Genomic DNA, 27,333 nt, shown 5'->3' with positions numbered 1-27,333 from the left:
AACGCGACAACTACGAAAGGTACGTAGACAATTGTGTGTGTTGAGACAGAGAGTGGCAGAGGTTGTGTATCGATAAACAACGTGCCTTTCCGACAGATCACACAGGTATACATAAGAGTATGTACACGAGTGTCAAACTTTCTCTGGAAGTTTTATTTACAATGTAATCCGCGCACAGCATATTTTGTTTCCTAGTTTGGTTCATTACAGACTAACTTGTGCCAAAAGAAATAATAATATTAATCTTTACATAAATTAAATTATATTTTAAATATTATATCAAGCCGATGACGATTACTTTGTAATTATAACTTGCAAATAAATCTAACTTCTAATGAATGAAAATTTAATATAATCAGCGATGTTTATGATATTTACAGTAGAATTCTACTTGTAGCTGAACTCTATAGTAGCCGTAGAATTTTTTTAAATTGTGTAAGTTAACAAGGTCAATCTAAAATATAAAATTTATTTATTTCGTATGTTATGAATCGTTTCTAGAGAATTATAGTTAGCAATAAATAAGTTTTCATAGTGAGACATATGCCATTTCTAAAGCTAGTAAATTAATCTTAAGGAGTGAAAAGCAGTCAATTGTGACGTGAATAGTTCTAATTAAAAAAAATAGAAATTAAGAAGATACTGCAGTCGGAGAGTTTTCATCGTGAGATTGATAAGAAAATAGTGTTCTGTTACAGCTGTATCCAATATATGGAAGCTTCTGGCAGAAACTATAGAAAAAATGTAGAATGAATGAAATAAAGCTATTTGTACGGGAGGGTACGAATTTTTCAAACGTCTCTCGTACACTGTTCAATCCGAATGAAACAGGCTCAAAGGTAGAAATATTCGATGTCCATTGTCATATACAGAACATAAATGATAAATTTGAAATGTATTTCGTATACCAGGTGTTTCGTTTAAATCGAGAGATTCTTTGATTGGAAGCGAAAATATTACAATTCATGTTTTCTTCGTCTACAAATCGCACGATATTTGTCTCTTTGAACCAAATAATTCTGTTCCAACATATTTTTTTTGTATCGACAAAAATAACGAAGATACTAAGGTGTAAAAGATAAACGAAACACCCTGCAATCGGTTTCAATAGTTTTAAGAAATTTAATAGCAGTAATAATTTATATCAAATAATATTATCTATATTTTAAAATATATCATACAGAAACTACTTATTCAGAAGATGGCAATAAAAACGAAAAAATACTTATAAAGTATTTTGAACATTCATACGATTAGATAGGTGGAGCAGTAATTACGTTTATCAATTGACTATAAATAAATTGATATTAGAAATCAAATTAAACGGACTAATGTCAGTTCACGTGCTACAATGTAGTTCCCTGCAATATATTTACTAAGATATCACGGTTATTAAAATCGCACGACTGTTTTTACTCATAAAATTTTCGCATTTATACTTAAAGGTTAACTTCAATTTTATCCCAGCTTACTAAGAAATAACATTTATACACAGTACTACGTGTTTATTGAAATACGATTCGTTTCGATCAAAATTAAGGTCGTAGAAAAACGGATCAATAATATGGTTATATTTTTTGTGTTGGTTGTTTCAAGTCATGGTACGATTACAAGCTACGATGGGAGCCAAAGGAGTACGGGGGAGTTCACATGTTACACGTCCCATCCGACCACATATGGCGGCCCGACATAGTCCTCTACAACAAGTGAGTTTGCCTGCTGCTTTTTGTTCTATATTCTAATTACATCTTCTATAGTTTCACATTACATACTCTATACATATAGTAGTGACATAGCATGCTGTCGACAGATTGAAGCCGTTTGGACATCCATTTCTTCGAGAATAACTTTAAATTATTTGCAACTTAGTCAAATGTCTCCTCCTCCTGGTAAAACGAAACTTGAGTATAGAGAGCTAAATTCTGCACTATTCGGTACTCCGATCACGTATTTTACAACGTTTTCCAATCCGAATTTTATAATAGTTGCATAACTGAATAGAAATACTCGTGGTTTACAATCATTCGACGTAAAATTACATGTTTCAATATTTATCGATCGTTTGCTTTCTTTGAAAAATTGGCCGCAAACGCGCACGTATTGTAAAAGAAATTTCATTTCCTTATTTCACGAAAGCGAGGAGGAAGTATACAAATATGTGTACGTATGTCTCAACATGAGAGATCCTGCATGTAAACGTTTTTTCTCCTCGACCATCTCTAATATATGTCGACGTTCTCGCGCACGTTATATCGTAACAAAAAAACGAAAGGAGAAACGAGTGTCCACTCGACTTAACAAGAGAGGTACCATTGTCGTGCATATTGCATTTCAAAGTAGAACAGTCTATTTGATGTCAGAGTGCATCTCATACCGCGACATCGTTCCGAAAGTTACGGAAAAATGTGAGGTGTTGTCGAACCGGCGACTTTAAATTCAACCTCAAGCTTTTCTGGTATAAACACTGGATGAAATTTATCGCCATTCCTCGTTTCTTGTATATTATAATTGCGCCGACTAACGATGACTAGGGCTGTCGGTGTTCATTTACTTATCGTTAAACACGAGAAATTGAAAGATCTCGTAACGTTTTCTAAAGAACAATTTTTCAAATATGTCATTTGGTCGCTCGAAGTTTGTCGATATCCGTATTATTCGCATTTATTGTCAGTGCTTAGGCAACCATATTGTGTGATTATCGCGTTGGACAAAAAGATATCTTAGTTTAAATACAATAGCAAATTGTATCGTTCATTATTTAGTTACTCGTTGTCAGTTATTTAACTGTTTGCTAAATGTATTAATTACTAACGATAAGTCGTAAAAAATTCTTAAAAATTATTTAGCAAATGTCTGGGCAAAATATTAATTCAATTCGATGCTATACCTTTATGTTTTGCGAGCTGCGATTGTGATTAATGTCTAAGAACAAACGATTACAGTTTGTGAATTGTACAAATCAAAACAATTCTCGGGTAAATTAATTCTTAACCTTAGAAAGGATACGGAATATATAATAACGTTATCCGGATCAAATAAATTTTTTAATTTAAAATTTAATATACGTAGTAATGAGACTGCGGAACTTTATATAGTAACGGTATATATATATTGGAAATATGCAGAGTTCAGATAAGATGTATTCAAAGCATATAGAGAATAAATTTGGCAAATTCTCACTTGCATAAGAATTTATACAATTATGCTTAATCAATTTATTTAATATTGAATACATGGATTATACAATCCTTAAAATATATATAATAGTATAATAGGACTATATACATATATAACAAACAGTGCTTTTAAAAAAAATGTCTTCATTGACGATATCAATTGATTCATCAATGGAAAATGTAGATGCATTTCTTTTGTAAATTGGGGCCATAGGCGAAACATGTGAAATGTACCATATTCGAGTAAAACATCTTCAGGTTTTCAGCAGTTTTTAACATATACGCTGCAACGTCTGTTACAAATAATAAAACTTATTATTCGCCACCCATTGACCACAAAATTCACAAACTCGTATTAACAAATCGAAACCATTCATTTTCACACTTTTCCTACAATAATATTGACAATATTACGTCTAATAGCATCCGTTGTTTCATCAACTAAAATCCCTGTAAAATTGTCTCCTCTGTCCTCCTTAAATTTTATATATTGTTGATTCTTTTCGTACCACACTTTGGCTGGTGCACTTTCATAAAATTTTCCTCCAATGTTCATTATTTAAACTCACATTTACACACTATAAATTTGTATTAAATTCATTTCTTGTCGATTAATTTGCAGTTTCCAAGTTTTATAATTTATAGAGAAATTTATATATGCGATATATGTACGCAGATTATGTAAAATATATAAAATAAAAGAATATACGATACATTTAAAATCATACATTTAAAATTTCAATTGTTTAATCCATTTCTCTAAAACATGCATTTGCATAAACTTCCGCAGTCTAGTGATAATTCTTTGGAAACATTACATTTTATTATTATTTAAAATGAACTGTATAAAAATACGTGAATTCTTTGAACACTGCCTGACGTTATACTTTTACTTTTTAATATTGTAATCTAAATTAGGTATGGTAGACTTTAATATTTATGTAACAATACTTAATTGTAAATATAGATGTACGAACGAAAACGTTCATTTTAAAAAAGGAAAAGGATTATGGAAATACTACAAATATTTATTCTTGAAAAATATCCAAAGCAAAAGGATTGAAAATGTATATTCTCAAAAATATAATACTCATAAAATAAATGTTAGAATAAATATTATAGAGAATTACATTTACACTCATTGGTGTGAAATTTGTATTTCTGCCTCCGTATAGTGTGACGAATATATGGACGTTTAAGAAAAGATTCATAATTTTTAAACTAATCCATTCTCGACCCAAGGCTCTGATTGTACCAATACCACTTTTAAGATTACCTTGATTTTTTTATCAAATAAAAACTTTCTTGCCAATTTTTGTTATCACACGATTACTGACTAATTTAGATATAAACAAATTTTTATCAGATCTTTTCATTTTAGGGACGAAAGATACAAATTGATACTTGTCTGAAATATTTTTTCAATACATTTTCTAAACCTGATGTATGCTATATAGTGTCTGCATAAAGTACCGATTACTAATAATTCAAGATGTGATTCATCTACTATTAAATATTGCTTTATGTTCCTTAAATTTAAATTTGTTTTTTAATTTTTCATCGATCGACTTTCATTAATCTGTTAAAAAGGTACCAGTATATCACAGGTCGCAGATAACTTTCCACACAAACAACTTCAGTTTACACCTACAAAGTAATACACAAATGTCGATGATCTCGTTCGAATGACTATTACTTGAAACACAAGCGGGAAAGGCTTGCAGCCTATAAATTTTAGACTTGTATTTTTTTAAGTTTTGTCCATTGCTTGTCGCACTGTGCTCTGTTCGAAACGAGTTACTAAATACAAGGAAGTCGAAGGACCCCAACTTAACATTTTTTCCAACAGAGTGAGACGATTAAAAATCTGCCATGACACACAGATCGGTCGTAACCTCGACTGAAACTAACTAAAGTAAAAAGCTTCGCAATATTTTCTTTATATATAATAGTAATTATATTTAAAAGTATCTTTATATTTTTTCTATATCTAACCCCTCGTTAATAATATATTTGATACTAAACAATGAATATTATCAAATACACAGTCGTGTAACTGCAGTAAATCAATACTGAAAAATACTATAGATTCAAACATAATTCCCCAGTAACTCCGTATCCTTTCTAAGGTTGACCCACCGTTAATATTTCATATTACAAAATGAAAACGATCAATTACACAGCATCGATAAAATTAAAAGTAGTTACATACACGATTCGCAATAAATACAGATATTTGTATCCCTAACCGATTCGAGTGTAACACACATCCCCGAATTATTCTACAGCTTATATCGTTCTATATGGAAGTCCACGAAATACCGCACAGACGGTTCGGATTACCGCTCCTATATTTAAATGCCCATGTAGATCATTATTTTCCCATTAGCTCGATATTTAGGCAGGTCGAAAACGCCCCTATTGTGCAGCTACCGCCGCTATCTGCATCGCCTCGTGGCAATATAATACGGATATCATAGATTCACGCGCACTTGTATGCCTCGCGGCTAAGTTCGTCTGTTCCGCGAACGAACGTTCTGTCTCCGACGAACACCGCAGGAACAAATAACAGATCGGGACGAATTTATCGGGAAATAAACGCAGCCCTAGTTCGGAGTCACGGGGATTCCCCCCGCCTCTCATTCGCACATATTTGCGTAACTTTTGCTCCGTTCGGTGATAAACGAGCGAGAGCCAACGAAGTCGTCTCGACTTCGAGTCGTTTCCCGGTTGGTTTTTTGGCTCGCGCTCGACACTCACGACGGGCTCTCGGTGTAGTTAACCGGATAGATTATTATTCACATCGCATGAAACATGGGCGCTGCGGCGAATGTTCGTGTGAGTGATTCTCGAGAAACGGGCGGAGCTGACGAGAGAAATGTTCCCGCTCGTTCGACGCCGCGGTCACTTTCGAGGCTGCCGCGAATCGCCTACGACGAGGCCGTAACATTCACAATCGGTTCGAGATTCGTACGACACGTTACGAGAGTGACAACTTTCGAGCTGCGTCTGGAAACGCGAAACGACGGGGACCCTAAATGCAACGAGAAACGCCGACGTTAAATGCGTGCTTCGGAAGCTTTACACGGTGAAATCGCATTTTTCATACGTGAAAAAAGGAAACCCGAAGTAAACCCCGATAAATAATTAACGACGATCACCGGCCACGACACACTCGTATACATTATTTATGAGTTTCGATCTTGGATTCCGGTCTTCTTTGATAAATAAACATTACAAAAATACGGAACGTTAATCTCCGGCTGAATACGTAACAGATACGGGAAACTATACGGAAAATTCATTTCTGGCGATATTTATCAAAGGTACAGAAAATTACGGAGGAAATTAGTTCGTAACAGATCAGAGATTATAATATGTCAACTTAGATGACATCCAAGAATATATAAAACTGAAAATTGAGTCATATAATAATTGCAATTTTAAGTCATCGTGCGACGAGTTACCGTTGGTAACTAAAATTTCAAATTTTATATTTACATACGTGTAATGTACGTTAAAATGTTATAATATTTTGATTTCACTGAACAAATTTATATGTAAGTTGACCAATCGTATTTTAATGTTTGAAATCTCTTTGCCTGGTATAAACTAATTTTTCATATATTTTTCTATATTTTCTATAGAGATTACATGTTCATTTACCAAAGAGGAACAACAATCAAGATTGAAACGTCTAAGTAATATACGCAAGTATGCTTGTTTGAATATCGTCTTTAATTATTATTGGGTTTACCTTCTCAGAAGTATTACCCAGAATTTTGTGATTGCATTTTACATTTGCATTTTATAAAGTCTCTTCTTCTTTAAATCATACGTTTGTATATTTTTTTATAATTTTATCACGAACATTATCATAATTTTTACATACTCTTACTTATATTACGCCCTCAATTCGGTTATGCCTATGTAGGTAATTATAGATACACCGGAAGGAAGATATAGTTATTTTCTATATTTATTCTACATATTGTTCTATACGTATAAATAAGAAGGGCGACTCATTTCCTTCTCTCAATTTTTAATCACTGGCAAACAATAATTTGGATTGTGCCATGCTTGCAATTTTGAAATATTCTCCGGATTTTATAGCTTGCGCTAATTTATGTTTAATGTGATTTCATTATGAAAATTTAGTGTAAAATTAGAACGACTGTCTCTTTTTCAACAGTTTAAATATATACGTATATGCGCCAGGATTATTTGAGTAAAGATATTAACGAATAATTATATTTTTATATGAAATGGAAAAACGGAAACATCTTAAACGAATAATCAAATATGGAAATGAATTGGGCTCTTATTTCAATCTAATTGAGCAGATGGTTCTTAAATATATGTACACGCCACATTACTGATTTTGTATAATAGAGAAAAGATTTTATAATCGATAGAAATTATAATGGAAAATATAATTAAGTTTTAGGGAAGTATTTTTCTCCATCAAGCATCCATAAATTAAGGCATTGGATATCTGCATGTCACTTGTACTCAAATGAAAGGGTACACGTGCTTATTCATATTTCAATACGTGCAATTTTTAGTATTGGGGGTGTATTCAAAAACGTTTATGCGAGTACACGACAATTTACGTATATGCACAAATACATATGTATGTGTGTACTTTGAGATATAAAAACACGGATGTCCAAATTTCAGGGTAACAAAATGAAATTTTAACATAATTGAAATTTCAACGTACGACTAAATAAATAATTGCAAATCAATCAATTCATTGTAATTTTTGTACCCGAAGGATTAAGTTATTTGCATTTTCCGATAACAGATAAGAAACATCATAAATGCGTATGTATAAATGCATTTGAATATAAATATATCTGTATCTAAATTGCCCCATTTCTTATTTCCAGAAAAGTATTTGTATAAGTATTTGTTTCTATTATAAATTGTTGCTCGAAAGGTTACAGATCCTTTTGATTAAAAAAAAAAAGAACTCTTCTTTGTTCAACTTCTATTATTAATGATTAATTATAGAAAAATTTGTCTACAACTAAAAGGAATCTGAAAGGGTTAATAATGGAAGATTGCTCTCATTTGCCTATAAAACAATGTGAAATCAAATGAATACTTAATAATTTGCATTTTCTTCCTTCTTAAAAAGAAAAACAATTTCTAAACTTTTAGAGTTCTTTTAAATATTTTTTTTTATAATTTTTAAATCTAATATTATATCTAAGGAATATCCTTTAAATATTAAACAGCAGATACAATTTTTAACAAAATAAGTATGTGTATACAAAATCCTCGTTTTTATAAAAATCGAAAAATGCCCCAAATTCTTCGACTCCAATGTACATAGATGTACTCAAATTGTTATCAGTACTATAATACAATGTAAGTATATATAAATCAAACTATATTAATTTCGTGTCTAAATCAAACCATTTTTTATTGTCATAAACATTTTTCTAAAAATAATAAACGATCTCATTATTTAATGTCGAACTTCATAATAAATTCATACTATGAATACTCAATGCTTAGAATTAAGTTTGACTATTACTCCTACGCGAGTTTGTTAAAACTATGTTTATAGGTAGCCTCGAACCTCCCCAACTGCAATTGCATTCGAAATGCAATTTGCATGCTTATCGTTAGTAATGCAATACTTCCTAAATTGACGAATTATGTCGCCTAACGAAACAAGTAAAACTTCATTCGAGAGAGTTTTACATTTGATAATATTTGGTCAAGTAGTTATAATGCTCAGAACTAGATTTTTAATGTGTCAAAAAAAGTCGACGAAACTGTATTCTCGTGAAAATTGGAATTTTTGTAACCGACAAAATAATATCTACCAATATTCACGATATATTAAACTTCGTAACGATCGAAGTACAATATCGTTAAACGCAATAAGGTTCATCCGAAATCTAAATATTTTATACGCAATTTGGATAAATCAGAACACACGAGTTTTGCTATGTAAAATTACGATACAGATTTTATCAGTGTGAAACTTTAGTAAAAAGAACTGGTTTCTTGATACGTCAAAGTTTAAAATTTCATACAAATGAAGGATCAATTCCATTCTCGTACAAAATTGTTGCGAGCACATAGATTCGACGAAAGTACGAAATAAAATTCATCGATATAGAACAATTATTCACCATTAGTCCGATAGAATCAACTTACCACTCGCTTCGACGCAACATTTTTCCATGAAATATTGTACCTAGGAATGAAGTTTCTGCTTTTCTGTATCATTTTTCTTCGATGCTCCAAAATACGTCCCTCCTTTTCCCTCGTGATCGCGGAATGTACCGTTCTCCGCTTTCTCCACTTAAACCTCTCGGGCAACAGATTTCCCGTCCCTCGACTAACTTGATTTCTCGCGGTTCCATTAGTCTCCCACTTATTTCTCTTTTTGCTTTCGACGTTTTCATTCCTTATTTCTGACTCCCCGTCTGTTTGTCTCTGTCCTGCTCACTTTTGCCCGGTTTGGTCGCGGCGTTCACCCGGATTTCCTCATTTTTTCCCTTGACGTTCGTTATGTACAAAGGCAACGATTTATTGCGCCACCGTTAAGCGAGTTTCATCGGTTGATATCGGTTTAAAAAATGAATGGAAACGCGAAAAGGAAATCGTTCACTGTAGCGTCTGATATATACCTGGACTTATTGCTTGTCAAAAGAGAAAAGAAAAAGAAATGTTGCGATGCTCTCACACGACTGAGAGCAGGTTGAGAAAGTTAGGGGACAATTGGAAGCTTTCGGTATAATATACTACTTTGAAAGTTCATCGGGTTCATCGATTTTGATGAAACGTTAACGATTTGTCGTGCAGCCCGAAGTAAAGAAAATATGTATACACTTGTAACTGTGGAATCTCAAATTTAAGAATTGAAACTATACTACTAAGTTTCAGCCTTGTAACTAAACCAGAAATACTTCTGAATTTAGAAAGAAATTTCTTAAACTAATTTTGTACGACTTTTGTACAGTTACTATTAACGGAAAACCTCGCGAACAATACTATTAGATTCTCTTTATTTAAAGACAATACAAGTACTAATATATAGGTTACAAGTACTAATATGGTTTATATATTGACATTTAACCATAAAAAGTGAGTATTTATAACAAACTCCTTTGGACGGCAATATCTGTTTTGCATACGTAACATATGCGATAGTAATTAAAGCTGATACTTACTTTTCAGTATTTTCCACTAATACGTGTACCTTGTTATTTTTCGCAAAAAATCATGAAGAATTTGTTCGAAGGACTTCCTTATATTTATGATAGTTTAAAAAGTATTATTGGAGGGTGGAACTATAAAGGGTAGTTTGCCATTAAACTTGATTTTCCGTAGCTAAAGACACGGCCCATTATTTACGATCATTCTACGAACATGTAAAGCTTCATAAAAATCGATGTCGAAAGGACATCGAAGCAGTTTAATGATACCTTGTTATTCTTGTCTCAACGAATCTCGATATGGAATAACGTCGTATTCTTGTTTATATTTATAAACATCCTCAAGACCATAATTTGTGCCCTATCATTTCCATTACATATTATGTATTTATATTGTTGGCCAAATGTTTAGCAACTTGAAATGAAGATTATAAGTTCATTTGGATTTGGACATTTTATCGTTGTGAATTCGTCAAAAAAGTGAGGCTATAAAATCAATTTATTCTGTTGTTTGCACGAAATTTTGAAAATTAAGAAAGATATGAATTATGTCTGGGTTAAGTTGACCGAATTTGCATCGAATTACTCTAAAAGAATAATTACATTATTTATTCCTGTTTTTTTAACAAAGAAAAAATTTGTCGATGTAAATTATTGTTTAATAGCAGAAGGTTGTCGGCACTTGTCTACAAAACGATGTCGAAATCGAAACGTGTAGATAATTGATCGTAAAAGATATCTTTAATAAAATATTCAAACAGAATTATTTTGTATTTCCTTGAAAAAGAACAGTTTATAAATACTTCGTATTGTTTTTTTCTTAATATTTAGGATATACTATTTTTATCTTATACATATTACGTTTAAGTACTTTTTAATAAGAAACAAAAGAATAATACACTTTTCAATGGAACACGTTTGTTTATACTTATATAACTTGTTATGTTTTATATTTTTCCTTATACTTATGTATTTTTTTATATTTTATATTTTTGTATAACTTGTTATACAAATAGAAGAAACCTTTATTTCTATAAAGATTGAAGGGTACTCTAAACTTTTGAGCAACACTGAGGATAAATACTATGTTCTTTATTTTTAAAACATTTTTTACGATTTGTAATAAATGGCTAGAAGTGGTGTCCGTTTAATTGCATATAAAACTGTGGACTGCACACTAAATTCTTCTCAATATATCTAACATATTTTTGATTATTAAAATCTAAAGAAAAATCGTTTTCTTTTCAAACCTTGATTATTTTATGGTTAGAACAAATGTTTCATTTATAATTAAGCTCTTGTGCTCTAAGCATATTATAAGGATGCACCATATTATCGAATAGTACGTGTAAAATTGTGACGGTTTAATGATATCGTATGCGTAAACTCTTGTTAGTCTTGTTTGAGTTTTCAATTTTACAGTTTTCACGTATTGAAAAAGCACCGCGTACAAGTAGTGTTTGTTTTACTCTCTAAATAACACTTCTGTTTCGGAGAGGACAATTCGAAAATTGTTCTCTGTACAAACGAGCTGTGGCAGTAAAGTTACCGATACACGTTGCCAATATGAGAACCGAATCCATATATTGTATGCATTTGCAATTGTTATTCCCTACCGTATTGACAAGATATAGAAACGATATAATGTAAATGACAATCTTGTTAACATTTGTAAATACAAGTACGAATCCAAAGGGAACTGCAAAAATTTTCAAAATTAATTTTCCTGGAAATGGAGCTTTGAACGAAGAAAATTTATACCATACTTCCTCATTTACAATTTCATAATGAACCATTTCCATTTCGATTGGACTACACCTTGCGAAACACCCTTTACATGTATCTACATCATAGCTTTGTGGAATCATTTGAAGAAGACAATCGATAATCGAACTAAGACGTGATCAATTCTTACAAAGTATCGGTATTCGATTCACATCAAACACGTATAATACACTAATAATATACTTAGTACATTTGCATACACATATATTTTCATTACACATTAAATATAGTCATAATGTGCATACTAATCGCATTATTATATACAGAATTATACTGGAAACTAGAAAACTACAAAATATTGATGCGGATGAAAGTTAAATGCTGCAATAGAAACCATAATTTCATGATGTAATTTTTCATGTTTTATGATGTGACTATTTTTTTCTTGGTACAATGGCACTATTTCTTTTATTTATTTAAAGTCTTTATCGCAGAAAGCCTACGGTACGTGTGTAGAGTTAATATTAATTTTCTGTGAAAGATGAGATACAGGAAGGATACGTGTGCAACAAGGTAAAATTTAGTTTTTAAATTGAACCTGCACCACTCTCTTTTTCAATGAAATCGTACATTTCTTTTATATAAATCTATTGGAAGTTTGGTTTATGGGTGTGATTGAATAATAGCATCGGTATTTCTATTTTATCAATAAATCAAACTTTATTAATATTCCGGAAGGTATATCTTTCGCGTGTGTTCTGTACGAGATCGGTTTTCTGACAAACTGCGAATCACTGTTCGTCATAGTAACAAACAAACTCTTATTTTGTTTAATAAACATCACGTATCTGTGGAACAGAATCTTCTAGAATGTTCTAGAAGATTTTCGAAAGTCATTCTATATATACACATACATATATACGTACATACATTTATGTATTCATATATAATAGGTTGCTGGATAAGTTTCGTCGTTCGATAAGAAATGGCGTTATTAGGTTCGTCGTTTTATTTTTCGAAAGATGGTACTGCTGTTTGATGAGCATGTGTGAAATTTCATTTAGATCTGTCGACTCATTCGTATATTTACAGTTGTTCACAGTTGAAGTGTCATAATATTTCCTTAAAATGGAAAAAACAACAATACTTATTGAACAACTTAATAAATGACGGTAATTGTTTTAAAAGAATGACTCAGGGAGGAAGTACCAACCTTATAAAGCTTATGTTTGAAGGTTGACGACGCTACGTTGTTTAGTATTTGTTTGGCAGCAATCAATAATGAACGCTCTCAGTGGCTTTGTAAACATGGAAAAAATTGGTTATCGTTATGTGATACAATACTATCATTTTAAAATTGGTATCTTTGAAAGAAGACAAGCAGTTTCCCTTTCGTTCGGATCAATGGGTTTAGATTTCCAGGGCTTTGTAAGATTGCTTTGTACTTTAAATCAATATAGTTTGTTTATGTATTGAACGATTCTACCAGTGTGGAGAAGTCCCAAATATATTATCTTTATTATATATTACAAGGGTAATCACAGAAGTACTCGACCTGACGTATAGATGGCTGTAGTTGTTTGAAAAGAATGACTGAGGGAGAAAGTACCGATGTAAAGCTTAAGTTTGAAAGTTGACGGCACTACGTTGTTTAGTATTTGTTTGGCAGCCATCGATAGTGAACGCTCTCAATGAATTTGTACTATAATATAAACATGGAAAAAATTGGTTATCGTTACGTGATACAATACTTTCATTCGAAAGGTCTCACTCTAACCGATATCGAAGCGGTGCTAGATTCTACTTTGCAGGAGTCTGCTCCTTCGTTTGCAATAGCAAAATAATGGGTGGCAGGGTTTAAACGAGGTCGTACGAGCTGTCAAGACGAATATCGCAGTGGTTGACCAAATGAGGTGACTACGCCTGAAATGGTGACAAAAATCTACCAAATGGTATTGGATGACCGTCGACTGAAAGTTCGAGAGCTAGCAGACATGGTAGGCATATCAAAAAGTCCTGTACATCGCATATTGATCGAAAATTTGGACATAAGAAAGCTGTGCGCAAGATGGGTACCGCGATTACTCACAATGGAACAAGAATAGCGTCGTGAGAATGTTTTGATCGAGTGTTTGGCGAATGTTTCACAGAAATAAAGCCAAGTTTCTGCGTCGATTTATAACCATGGATAAAATATGGGTTCATCGTTTCACACCTGAGACGAAGGAACAGTCGAAACAATGGATCGAAAGGGGAGAAGCGTGTTCAAAGAAGGCGAAGATCTATAGTAAATCGATGAATCTAAATCCGAAGTGGGAATGGTATACACAGTGATTACTCCTCATTCGACGTTTAATTCCAAATTCGCAAACAATACGTCAATTTTCACAGCGAGGACATTAAGGACTATCGACCAAGTCATCCCTATATTGCATACGAGAACTTTTATGCACAAATTGTTATTTTTTTCGTATTCTAAATGTGTCGTGAATGTCTTAAGGAATTTACTATCGAGCAACGATATTATCCTTCAGTATCTTGAAATTCATCGCAAAATCATCGAATAAATAACAGGGTTAAACTGGTATGGATTCCTGGTCATATCGGTATTCCTGAAAATGAGAGGGCGAACTAGACCGCAAAGCGCCTCCAAATACAAGCGACCACCTCGACAATCCATCCATGGAAGACTTAATTAAGGATACAAAAGGCCAATTAATGCATCAATGGGAATTAGAGTGGAAACAATTAGCACACTCCCACATCAAAAGCATTGGCGATTCATTCTTCGAGAAACAAAAAGTAATTCTCTTCTTATGTCGAAGTGATCAAGTTGTCAAAACTGGAATTAGAGTATACTACGCTAAATTCTCTGCTTCGTACTTCCTGGCTGAGGAACCAGCGCCAATTTGCAAAACATTTCGTGTATCAATTTGAACGCGTTACCTTATTTTAACTTGTTCGAAGTATAACACGCTCCGTGATAAATACGAAATGATCCACGAGCTGCTCGGATTCATTACAGAAACAAAGATTATCAAGATCGAATAATATAATAATGCTTTAATGTACTCGTTGTTATTAATCAAGCAGTTGTTGTAAAATTTTTAAATACTTTTAATTTATATTAATTTAAACAATTTGAACAAAAAATTTGTACGTTAAAAGAAGTACTCGAAGTAGTTTATAGTTCTTATGATTATTTGACATCTGACTATAATTATTTAAATTCTGGTACGGTGTCCGAGTTATATCAAATATTATGCAATTGAAATATTCAAAATATGTACTGATTCATAAACAGTTTATTTAAATGTTGAAATTTTACAGTTAATATATATTTTTTAATGTGTACACCTTAGAAAAGAAGTATTTGCGGATTTATATCACATTTTTCATCTATACACAGTTAACAGATTACATTAATGATGTTTGATTAAATAATTCAGAAACACTCTGTACTATTGTTTAGTAAGCCACTATCAGTGAATATCAAATATTTGCTTGTAAATATCCTAAAAATTAGGATATTTTTACACGAGTACTAGTGAGCCATGGTCATTAGGTATGCCAGGCTTGATTGTTTTTCCTTTACTTCTTTTTGTTGTATTTTTATAACATTTAATAATAATTTGATCTCGATATTAATGTATAATATGTAAGAATAATATGTTTAAATACCCAACCTACGTATGCTAACATCGTGTGCATTTTCTTATGGTTGTTATAACACTACTAATTGATGCAGATACCTTTAGTTTAAAATTCTTCTAATTATCATTGTTTCTTTACTTTATATATTTTATTATTTTAGATTTTAATGAATATCTACTCATTTTCCGAGAAAGATTCAAAAAAGAAAAGGTTTGAAAACATTTAAGTATTGGCTTGTATGTAAATAAGATTATTAAATACTTCTACTACTTTATTTGTTTTTATAATACTAAAATACTTCATTTGTTTTTAATTTTATTCAGTTTTTATGGGAATTTGATAAAACCTGTCAGCGGTTTGATATATTATTTAGATATCTGTAATGTATTTACTTTTTATTATTATACAAACGTTATATACAATAATCAAAGTATATGACAATGAAAAACATATATTGTCCAAAATACAAAACCATGAATCAAGAAATTCCGATTTCACAATTCTTGTTCGTATTGAAATAACCAAAATAGTACCTGCAAATATGTAGAAAATATACTTGGCTTCCTGATATCCAAACACGAGATTGTGCTTTAATTAAAATAGAATCACGCTCAAAATTACATTTATTTACGACGGATACGCAGAAACGTAAAACACGGTCTACTCGAAATATAAAATCTATCGATACAGTCGATCTGTTCCAACTGATTGTCATCGCAAAATTGATGTTCCGTTAAATGGAACGGCAAGATCGTTCGTAAAGGCCATTTATATATGTACACGCGAGAGACACGACGCCACGTGCCGCAGAACAGAGCGCCTATCAGAGCTGCACTAAACGCGTCCTAAGCCCCCGTGTCATGTATTAACGTAATTTAATTTACTTCTATAACGTGAACAGTGCAACCAAGCAGCACGTAGGTACTGCTATTATTAATATTTTTGAATCCATAACAATTTATCTAACGCTCAATGCACATAAAACGTCGTATTATGATCTATGTAATGTAGAATCTATCATAATACATTGTTATTAAAAGTAAACTTTTGATTCGTGTTCTTTTCCTGAGACTCTTCAGTTTCCAGCTAGAGTTTTCAGTTTTTCACGACGACGATCTTAAAAGCGACGAATTAGTGAGTATTTGTTCTCTCTCGCATGAGTGTTCATCTCACATACCTAGTAAATAGTTAGATACATCAAAATGCGAGTAACGATGTGGAGATAAATATAAGAAACAATTAAATAAAATGTACTAATTCGAATGGTCTTCTTTCGATGTACCACCTGTAACGATATACTTAACAAGGGACATCACTTATGTGTAAATCGCCGATTTTAACGAAACTTACATACGATATAGTTCTTTGAAAAATAATCATATTTTTTTTTTATCTGCTATTATATATGTCTAACGGGTGAAATCAACCCTCAAAGTTGGAGGCGAAAAACATTTTCCTCGATATTTCGAAAACGATGAAATCTGGAAAAAAGTAGTTAAATTACATACTTTTGAATAATGAATTTAAGCTTCTAAACAGTTTTGTAAAATATCAATTTCTTTAAACAATATATTAACAAATGTTCACTTCTTATACATTTTTGTACAATTTATTGTTTAAATTCGTCGTATTTTTATAAATTTGCGAATATAAACTGTAATTAAAAATTTAAATATTACTTTCAGAAATTCGATTTGTTTAAACTATATATTAAAAAGAAACTTTTTTCATTTTTATGCTGTTTTTATACAATTCATTGTTTTGCATCTTTATAAATTTGCCAATATAAACTATAGACCAATATGGAAAATGCGTTTGTTTGAATATTTTGCTTTGATCCTTTCAATAAAAGTTAGCGTTGGTACGATAAAATCAGCTTTAATGTGAAACGCGAATTTTTGAAGCGTACACGAACAGTAAAAATATATGATACAGTAGCTGTTTATATTGTGGACACGTATTGTTAATTAGTCCTTGGCTGTCAAAATTTCTCGCCACGGGTAGAAACGGTCGGCGATATTGCTTTTGATTGAAAAGGGTGGGAGAATTTTATAACCGCCTAACTGAAACTACCCTAAAAAGTACAACTACCTGAAAACTATCTACAACTACTGTTAAATATTCCTTAGAATTGTTTTATTTCTACAAATGTCGTAATTCAGAAAAGTGTTAACTTTATTGGGTGTGTCTTTAGATATTTCAAACTGTTTTTAAATTAAAGCTACAATGCCATAAAATGACTGATGTGTTATACATTTGTAAACATTTTGTAGCTTTGAAAATGTAGAGCAAATCCAGCCAGTTTATAACTATCTATTAAATCACTAATATTTTGTGCCAACCTAATTTCTGTAGCATTACACGGCTAATTAACTTAAATGTCTGTACAAGACTGATCGTTCTAAATCTAGTCACCTGATATTTTCCAGTCATAAGCTACTCTCCGAGGAAAGTATTATAAAACAATATATAACTAGGTTGTCGATGAACTGAGAAATAATACTGTTCCCTTTGACTGCATCTTTAACCGATGCATATACCCCCGGTCTAATGGAACAGTAAACTCGTTAGAAATTTATATTTAGATAACTAAAGGCAAGATTAAAAATTTTAAATATACTTTATATGATTCGAGTAGACCCCCATTTCCATACATACGTGTTTTCCATGTATTCATTTTTCGTCGTTCAAGGGAAAACGTTAATTATTCAATAATAATGATCGAATAAGGTAGGTAAACCGAAATACGTTTTAATTGAGATCTTCATTTATTGTCCCTTCTCTCTTTCGCTTTCCGGTGACCTTTTGCGGACTCGAGAATGAGGAACTCTCACACCGAATCCAGCGTCCAGGTCGGTATAAAGATTTGCTTTTTCCCAAGTGCTTCCTGAATCCTGAAGAAGGTAACCGAGTTTCCATGAGAGCCCTCTTAGACGCTTAACTTTAACTTAATCCTCCGCAGTTAATTCGAATCCTACGGAGATCCTCTTACTCCAGATAATCAAGCCTGGCGTAAAGGCACTCGATCACTATAAATGATTGAATTTCTCTCATATTAATGGAACACGGAAAGTAAATGTGACTTTTGTCACGCGTAAATTAACTTCTTGAGAATGTTCTTTATTCTGAGATTGTAAGAATTCATTTCTTCAAGATTCACAGTTTGTACAAGTATTCATTTGGACGTTGAACTTTAACATAATATAAATGTAGATAATTATTATTCTTTCCTTAATTAAACGAATTTCTTTACTTGTAGCGAGACCTAATTTTCAACTACTCGATCTCCGAGAATATTTTAAATGATTTGGAAATTATTGTTTTTGTAATCGGTATTGTGAATATTGTCAAGTTTATACTGACAAATTTTTGTAAAAGGAATCCTTCTTTTGTACCGGTTCAGATTAAATATTTACACGTGGAATCAGGACGATACAATGATAACGTTAATTGTGTCGTCCTCGGACGAGATACGTTTACTCTTTTCGTCTGTTAAAAAAATTTAACAAATCAGATAATTATTCGTATTAGCAATCGTACTTTTTTCATGGTAATCTCTTTATAATTCCTATTAAATGTACCAAGCATGCAAATGCGTAGGAAAAAAGTGGTTTAAGAGGAAATTTTAAAATATTTTTATCGTTGTAAATTTATCTTGCTTTTAAGATGTATAGTAATAATTTGTTGCGAGAATAATGGTGCGTTCCAAAGTGATGTCGTCTGTTTCAAACGGTTTATGTAGACATTTCAAATAGCTAATAGTAGTTATAGTAGCTAATTTGCATTATTTGTGTCATTCGAATCAATTAAACTTTGAATATCGAAGAAAAAACTTCTAGACTTTTATTTGAATACATTGTTTCGCTAATATTTACCCTATCGAAGAAGTTGTTCGTTACAGCAAGTTTAATTGTATCAAATTCAGGGTCAACTTTCATACAAACTCTGTTTATAATCTAAAAACAACAAAGAAGGTCAAACAAGTTTATACAATACATTATCTATCATATCTATCGTATTCATTGAAATCTAAAGAATTTCATTCTAATTTGTCGCTCATTTACAATAGTATAAACGTCACGTTCTGACGAAACAAAACAGAATGTACACCGATCCTTGAAATTTCGACTCACAATCAGTCGAAATGAAACGCGAACCTACAGTCCTACATTTCGTCTTTCGAATCCATCCCTCAAATTTAAAATGCATTCAATCATAAATATTCATACACGAACCAACGTATAAGCTGCGAATACACGGTTGCGCGAAATTGGAAAGGAATGAAAATATAACAAAAATTGTTTCAATTAAAGCCTGCCCGTCGATAAAACACCGACTTTCGTTCTCGTTCTACGACCGTCATCATCGTCGTCATCGCCTTCGTTGTTTCCTTGGCGGAAAACGATCATCTGCTTCACCTGCACTTCTAGTGCTTCTTGCGTGCATCAGTGAGATGAAAATTACTCGTGAATTTCCATTCTGAGACATCACTTTCGCTGTTGTCCATTTCATTTCTCGGCGGACCGTTTCAGAGCTTCTCTCGCTCGATTAAGCGTCTTCCGCTACCAAGAAGAACTGGTTCATTAACATAGGCGATAACGACTGTGACGAAGGCAATCGGGTCCAATCATTAATTACATTTAACAGTCTATACGACACTGTATCGGTCCACCGGTTAATCCAACATTTAATTAACAGAATACCCGCTAAGACTTGAACCAGTCCATTATCTCGGTCACCTACCCCTTCAATTCTCGACGCAGATAAAAATTTCCTACTTGTTAAATGAAGATTGTTCGAGCTGTGATTATCATCGCGAACTTTGAACACGGTGGGAATTTTCGATGGCATAATTAGCCACCGATCGATGTTTCGAACTTAGTTGTCGGGTTCGTGAAAACTTTTGGGAAAATTGAGCGTGTGCTACATAATCGACTGCATTCAGACCGAACGAAATTTGAATTCTAGCAATTGATGATCTCCTTCGGGATGATCGAATATTTAAATAAATCTTGTAAATTAGAATATATGGAATGATAACGCAATCATTGTTGGAAGATACGTTCCAAGATTTATGATAATTGTAGATTATGAATTGAGATTGGGTTACGCTACGCCGAATCGATCACTTTTTGCAATCGACGTCGGGGATTTCGATGAAATTGAAGTACGACGTGATCCGCGTGAAATTAAGACGGGAGTTAAGTCAACATTTTGCTAGTTTAAACTTCGTTTAAAAATGCAGGACGGGAAAGTCGAAAGTTGTCTATATTTTTGCGAAAACTGATTGTATCGATAAATTTTTATCCTTGAAAATATTGTGCCGAGTTCTTCTTTTTTACTGACACCGAAAAAGATCGATCTTCCGAGATACATTTTTATTGAAAAGAGAACTCGTTCCTGTAACATGATAATTATTAAGAAGTTCTTATTTTGCAAATAAAATAAGGCATTCCCAACTGATTGATCTTTCCTGAAATTACTTATATCTGTGAGGTTAGTAGCCTAATAATTGTCTTTCAAAAGATGAACGACTGCTATATCGAACATTGAAAACTGCAACAAAACTATAGTGTATCAAATTTTGTGATCCCTTTTATACCTGATGATGTCAATAATGAGATATAATAATAATATATAATTTGTTTTTAATTTGAGTACGCAGAAATGTGGCAAAATTGATTCTCTTCGGTACATAATCATCTATTTTATGATCCTCTTCAGGTCAAAAACATAAGGAAAGAAATAAAATCAAAAATATATAAATATTAATACAGCGAGTTATACATTATGAATTATAACAAAATATGTTTAAACAAAATAAGAAGAAGTCTAAATCGTGTGCTTTCTATTAATATATAATATTTGTAAATACAGCTAAGGAATCTCAACTTCGTCACAAGCATTTATAACTGCATAATTTACAGTGCATATTTTCTGATACAACAATCCAGGTGAAATGTTCAAAAATATTTGATCATACACGTATAATACTTTACACAGTTGTTTCTAGTAGAATTCTTCAGAATTGTTGTATGAGAAATTTGTTAACCTTTCAGAAGATTAATTATTTTACTCGAAGTACATCAAAATTCAGTCTGACGTTGACCCACGATATCAATTAATATTTTAATTTTGTTACCGTACTATAGGATTGGAAACATGATTTTAAATATTTATCCGGAACGTGAGTGAATATTTACAAGTTATAATATTTAAAATAACTTAAAAATTGAGTGTACACGTATATGCCCTAATTCCTGAGAATGTTAATATTTACTAATGTTATAAATTTATATCGTTCCATCTCTGTATTGTTTTATAAATCTATTTATAAATAGATAAATGTTTTTTATCAAATCCACACACGAGAATTTAAGGATCTAGTGGACGATTTTGATCATCAGGATGTGTGTTATCATGGCAATCATAGAACATTCTAACTGTAAATATAAAATAGCTTACGTTCCAATCAATAACTCGTTCATATTAATTTTGTTGCTACATCGAAGTTTATATATCTTGAAAGAGTTTACATTGAATAACAGAATAAATTTTTGTTAATTTAGATTGCTTTTTCATAGTTAATCCATCTAATGGATATTCAATAATAATCATAATAGAGCAAACTTCGTGGATTAAAAAATTGTATACTGCTTTGCAAATCAAGACGTAAATAACGTTGCGTAATATTACTGCACGAACACAAACCCTATAATTCGTACAATCTTGGCTGCAAAAAATGTGCTTACGAAGCACATCTCCGAAGAGACTTTTTAAGAACAATGTCGAGGGTTAATTATCATTCATCATCGAAATTGTTCACACCTGATACGTTCTTGGACAACGATTAACTCTTGGTTACTTATGCATTTTCGAGACATTCCCATAAAATTATTTACTTAACGTAACTCAGATAACGATAAAATACACGATTAATTACAGTGGCGTAAAGTATAACGAGTATTATTTATCTTAATGTTGTTTATGATATTGTTCATGGTCTTCAGTCATTATGGGAATTGTCTCCGCAACATATTTTATCTCCTTACCCCTTGTTGCGCTTTAGAATTAATTATCAGTTATTAGTTTTCTCGACGTATCACGGAAGTTAATATCGGGCTTCACAATCCCAAGAGGGTTGGAAGAAGAAATGAGTGTGGGTGACTCGCGACGATGGCGGCTGCCGAGCTTACAATTTAGAACGCGTCAGGTACGGCGAATACGTACAAGGGGAAGAATTAAACTGTAGAAGTCTGTCTAGACAATGCAGATAAAAGTGGATGCGCCGCAATAAAACCAGAAGTTTTTAATTTAAGAAACGTCATACACTTACCACACGTTGAGATGTCTTACCAAGTTTGAAAAACGGGAAAAGCTTCTCGAAATGTTTATAAATGTCGATTTTATACCGAAACAATATACGGGACTACGATTATACTTTTATAGTAAGTAGATATATATGGTTGTTAACAGCTTTCTTCATTTTTTTTCAGATTTTTTATTTCGGTATCGTAGTTAAAGAACGAAAATACATTTCTTCCACCCTGTATATCTAATTGTAAATATTCATTACTTTGATCGTGACTTATGTTCTTTTGATATTCCTTAAATTACAGTCGCAATGTCGATTCTCTATGTCAAATTTAATTAAAAAATAAACTACTGATTTTGATTTATATTAAGACTTTCGTGGCAGGTATGGTCTGTCAAAATATTTTATATCGTTCTACAACAAATGATTGTCATCATTTCGAAATAATAGAAATATGTAATAGGCATGGGATTATATTTTGATTAAATTTTACCAACTGCTTAGTTTATAATAATATCAATATGTAAAACGTTTATGTAAAATTTTCAATACAACGGGTGTACTTATAAATATGAGACGTTCCGTTATAATTCTCCTTGGAGAAATTATCTACTTAGGGAAATTATCGATTATTTAACGAACGTATCGGAAACGTAATGAAGGAATTTAACGGCTTTTCAATTGCAAACGTGAAATGGATTCGATGATAGATTTCATGTAAAGTTGTTAGATTTTAATTAATTTCATTAATTGCACTCGAAAGTGTAGAAAATACGAAATTAGTTCTTGCAAGAATACGATTTCACGTATTTACCTACTTCGTTTGATTGTTACAGCAATTATAAAATAATTTTAAATAAATGAATTCACCTAACGGTATCTGACAAGAATTGAAACAAAACTAATTGACGCAAAATATTGATTAGAAAAAGTGAAATGATAATTAGTAATTTGTTTGCACAGTATGTAAGTAATTCGAATAATTGAATCAAGAGAAGCATGAAACTGTGAAAAACATGTTCCCGCAAAACATCGTGGTTTTCTCATCTTTTAATAGGTAAGAACATTCTAGAAAAATTGAATCGGTACGTTACTAAAGTCTTTAACGTTTCGAATTGAACACTACTATTTAGAATCTCCCTCTCAGCTACCATAACGACCGATACAAATCGAATAAAATAGCAAGAAAATTTGCTAAAGGTAGTAATAAATCTTCAACCACTCGAGAAATGTCGATCTCTCGAGTGACGTCACATGGTAGGTTAAGGGGACCAAAATGTCTCGCAGAAAAAACGCGACAGAAAGATGATGAAATCCAACAAAACGCAGTGACACGAAACACTTCCCTGCTTTGTGTATTCCTTTTGTGACATTTGTATATTTTGTATGCCATCAGTATTTTCATTTCCGATACAAAGAAAAATGGCCAGCATTGACGATCACGTAATAGTGGATAACCTAGAATTTGATACGTCTCTGATTTCACGAGTGGAGAACCTTCGTAGGGTACTTCAGAAATTACGAAATTCGTTGCGAGACGAGAGACTTAATCTTCATCGTGAAATAGAAATGACAGTATTACAAAAGTTTTTCAAGTTGCAACAAAACTACGAAATTTTGACAGGTTAGTTAGGTTTTCTTCTCTTCGTAAATACAAGAGTCTCCTTCTAAATGTGGAGTATATAGATATGATTTATTTCTGAAACTTCACCTTCGGTGTGCGTCTTACAGTTTCGTGTCTAAGTTGACGTTAAATAAAGAAATTGTGTATTTCTCTTTTTATTTACAAATTCCATTTTTGTTTGTAGAATGAACATCCAAAAATTAAAGTAGATTTTATCGGGCAACCTTCTTTAAGTTCATTGAAACTTAAAAGTTCGAATAATATATTTAATGGTATATTTGAGAGAAGTCAGTATCTTTCGGTAAAGTTTTAAAGTGTATAACTTTATAACTTTAATGGATTTCACTTGTATATTCCAGTTTAGAAAGAATGTGAAATTTCTTGACAAGTTTCAAAACTCGAACGTAATTATGAGTAATAAGTTGTGGGTTTCTATGAAATTTAGAATGGTAACTATTCAAGTACAGCTATATCTTGCTATTCCGATTTATAATGGGAGAGATAAAATCAAATCTCCAAATCGAACTGTTTTTCATTTTTATTTAATTCTTCACAAATTGTAGGAGATATAAAATCAACTTCTATGGATACATTCCTTCTTTTAAGCAGATTTATTATAATGTGAAAATTATATTATAAAGTAGCTTTGGAATACGTCATATACATGTTATTTTACATGTGGTAATTATTTCGTTATATAAAATTTGTGGTATACAAAATTTCTTTGTTAATCGACAATTTTTTGTTATGTAACAGAGATAGTAATATGCAGAGTAATAATATTTAGATTAATTTTGGTATTAATAATTTTTAATTATTGAGATTAATGTTTAGGTGTCCTGTAATATTAAATGATGAATCAGCACCTCAAATGGAAGGGAAAATACCTTTTCGGTTCTTTTGCTGAATTTTCTGTAGCCATATAAATAAATATTTTTTTTCAAAACGTAGTCTGCTTAAAAAAGTTATTTTTCTCTATAAATTCTTTCGTATCTCCTATTATAATGGCCGAATCTTCAAGAATTAATTTTTGCAGAATAAATTCAGACACGAAGGATAAATAATATGTTATCTAGATATTTTGTATAAATTCCAAAACTTTTCACATTTTTTGAATTTTCGTATTCGTTTAAATGTCAAATTAATAGAGATTGTTTAATTGCGCAATGAATAAAATACCTATTATTTAAGTTCTTCTCTACCTTAGAAGGTAGAGAAAAGATTTATTTAAATTTTTTATTGTAAATTCAATTCTCTTTGGGATATATTTAAAAAATGCGTGAAATTCCTTACAAATGACAAATACGTAATTGAAGTGATAACGATATATGTACATATGTATATTGGAAAAACTAAAAAAACTACTACAGGTAATCTACCCCAGATCTGTAATCATCGTTATCTCTGGTCCGTTTTTGTTCAAACTTGAATCGAGTCTTGAGACGAGTCCATGAAACGTCCATATTAAAGTTTTACCGAAATTCTTTCAGCAGTTTAGACGCAATCGTGTTAATAGACACACATTCTTATATACGTAAGTACGTACATACATACGCATAATCGAGAAAAGAATGTTTCTTTGATATCTTATATTTTTTTAGTAGTTTGATTTCACGCGATCGGATGGTTTTGCAACGTGTTTCGTTTACGAAAAGGGTGTTCGAAGTTTTGTATTTTGTTGTTAAATGAAAAGTTAAAATGAGGATACGGCTGGAACGTAATCGGAAACTTGTCGATTTCAGCCGCTAAACAGTTTTCCCAAGTGTATAAAACAATTACTCGATCCGTAGATCACACGAGTCGTAATTGCTGGCCAGACAACGATGCACGGATTCCGGGTGGTGCTCTCAAATTGCATCGAACCGTGTACTCTAACGGAGTAAGTTGGTAGCTCGTTAGTCGGCGTTCAGCCTGTAATCCGTATCGAAACGTTGATCAGGACACGTCGAAGACGAACTATCTTGCATGCCTTGGGAGTTCAATGTATCAGAGAACCATCGACGAGTTGCAAGATGAACTGAACTCGTTCGAGCGACGTCTTTCAACGCCAACATCGGGCTCCTATAGGAGGAAAATTTACGACCTCGAGGCAATCTGCTGTGCTGACCTCAACAGAGTGAGGTCCAGGTTCGTGAAGTCCCTGCAGGTCTTCGAGAATACGATTGACTCGATCGAGAAACTTTGCCCACGTAGAATCAAGGATCCGGCCTGCCAATGCGCCACAAAGAAGCCTCCAATAGAGAATAACACGGACGCTTTCCGGTATGAGAGGCCAACTTCAAGGAACGCCAAATGCGATCGATCGTTGCCTCGATCCAAGTACGTTGTTACACATACACACACACATATATATATATATTGCGCTTTGGTACTTCGTGGTGCATACCGAGAACGTAATTTTACATTTGCGGCAGAGCAATCTAACAGAAATTCAGCTAGAAATTCTGCGGGGGAAAAGTTATTTTATAATAGGAAATTATGAGCGTTTCACTATCGAAAAATTTTAATTCGCACATTAATTTTGATTTCCAACTAGTCGAATGTATCGAAATTTCTGCAATGTAATATTTAAAGGGTATAGTTTGGAGATGAATAAAAATCGATCTTTTTCCTTTACATTTTCAAATCTGAAAAATTAGCAATATTATAAAATTCTGG

The 27,333-nt window shown here is 32.2% G+C and overlaps 2 protein-coding genes across 2 annotated transcripts in view; both read left to right on the top strand.

The window, feature by feature from the left end:
• Positions 1–27,333, top strand: part of Nachralpha4 (nicotinic acetylcholine receptor alpha4) — a 387,449-nt gene that overhangs the window by 166,673 nt on the left and 193,443 nt on the right. The window contains exon 4 of the mRNA XM_076314742.1: positions 1,597–1,706. Within this exon, the coding sequence (XP_076170857.1) occupies positions 1,597–1,706 (110 nt within the window). The remainder of the gene's footprint in view (positions 1–1,596; positions 1,707–27,333) is intronic.
• Positions 26,012–27,157, top strand: LOC143147863 (uncharacterized). Its single transcript, XM_076313545.1, has 4 exons — positions 26,012–26,082; positions 26,166–26,209; positions 26,418–26,554; positions 26,615–27,157. The coding sequence occupies exons 1-4, from the start codon at positions 26,012–26,014 to the stop codon at positions 27,155–27,157; spliced, it is 795 nt and encodes a 264-aa protein (XP_076169660.1).

The sequence above is a fragment of the Ptiloglossa arizonensis genome, chromosome 6, assembly GCF_051014685.1.
Source record: "Ptiloglossa arizonensis isolate GNS036 chromosome 6, iyPtiAriz1_principal, whole genome shotgun sequence".
Lineage (NCBI taxonomy): Eukaryota > Metazoa > Arthropoda > Insecta > Hymenoptera > Colletidae > Ptiloglossa > Ptiloglossa arizonensis.
Note: the sequence above shows the minus strand (reverse complement) of the source record. Positions and strands in the feature narration are given on the sequence as shown.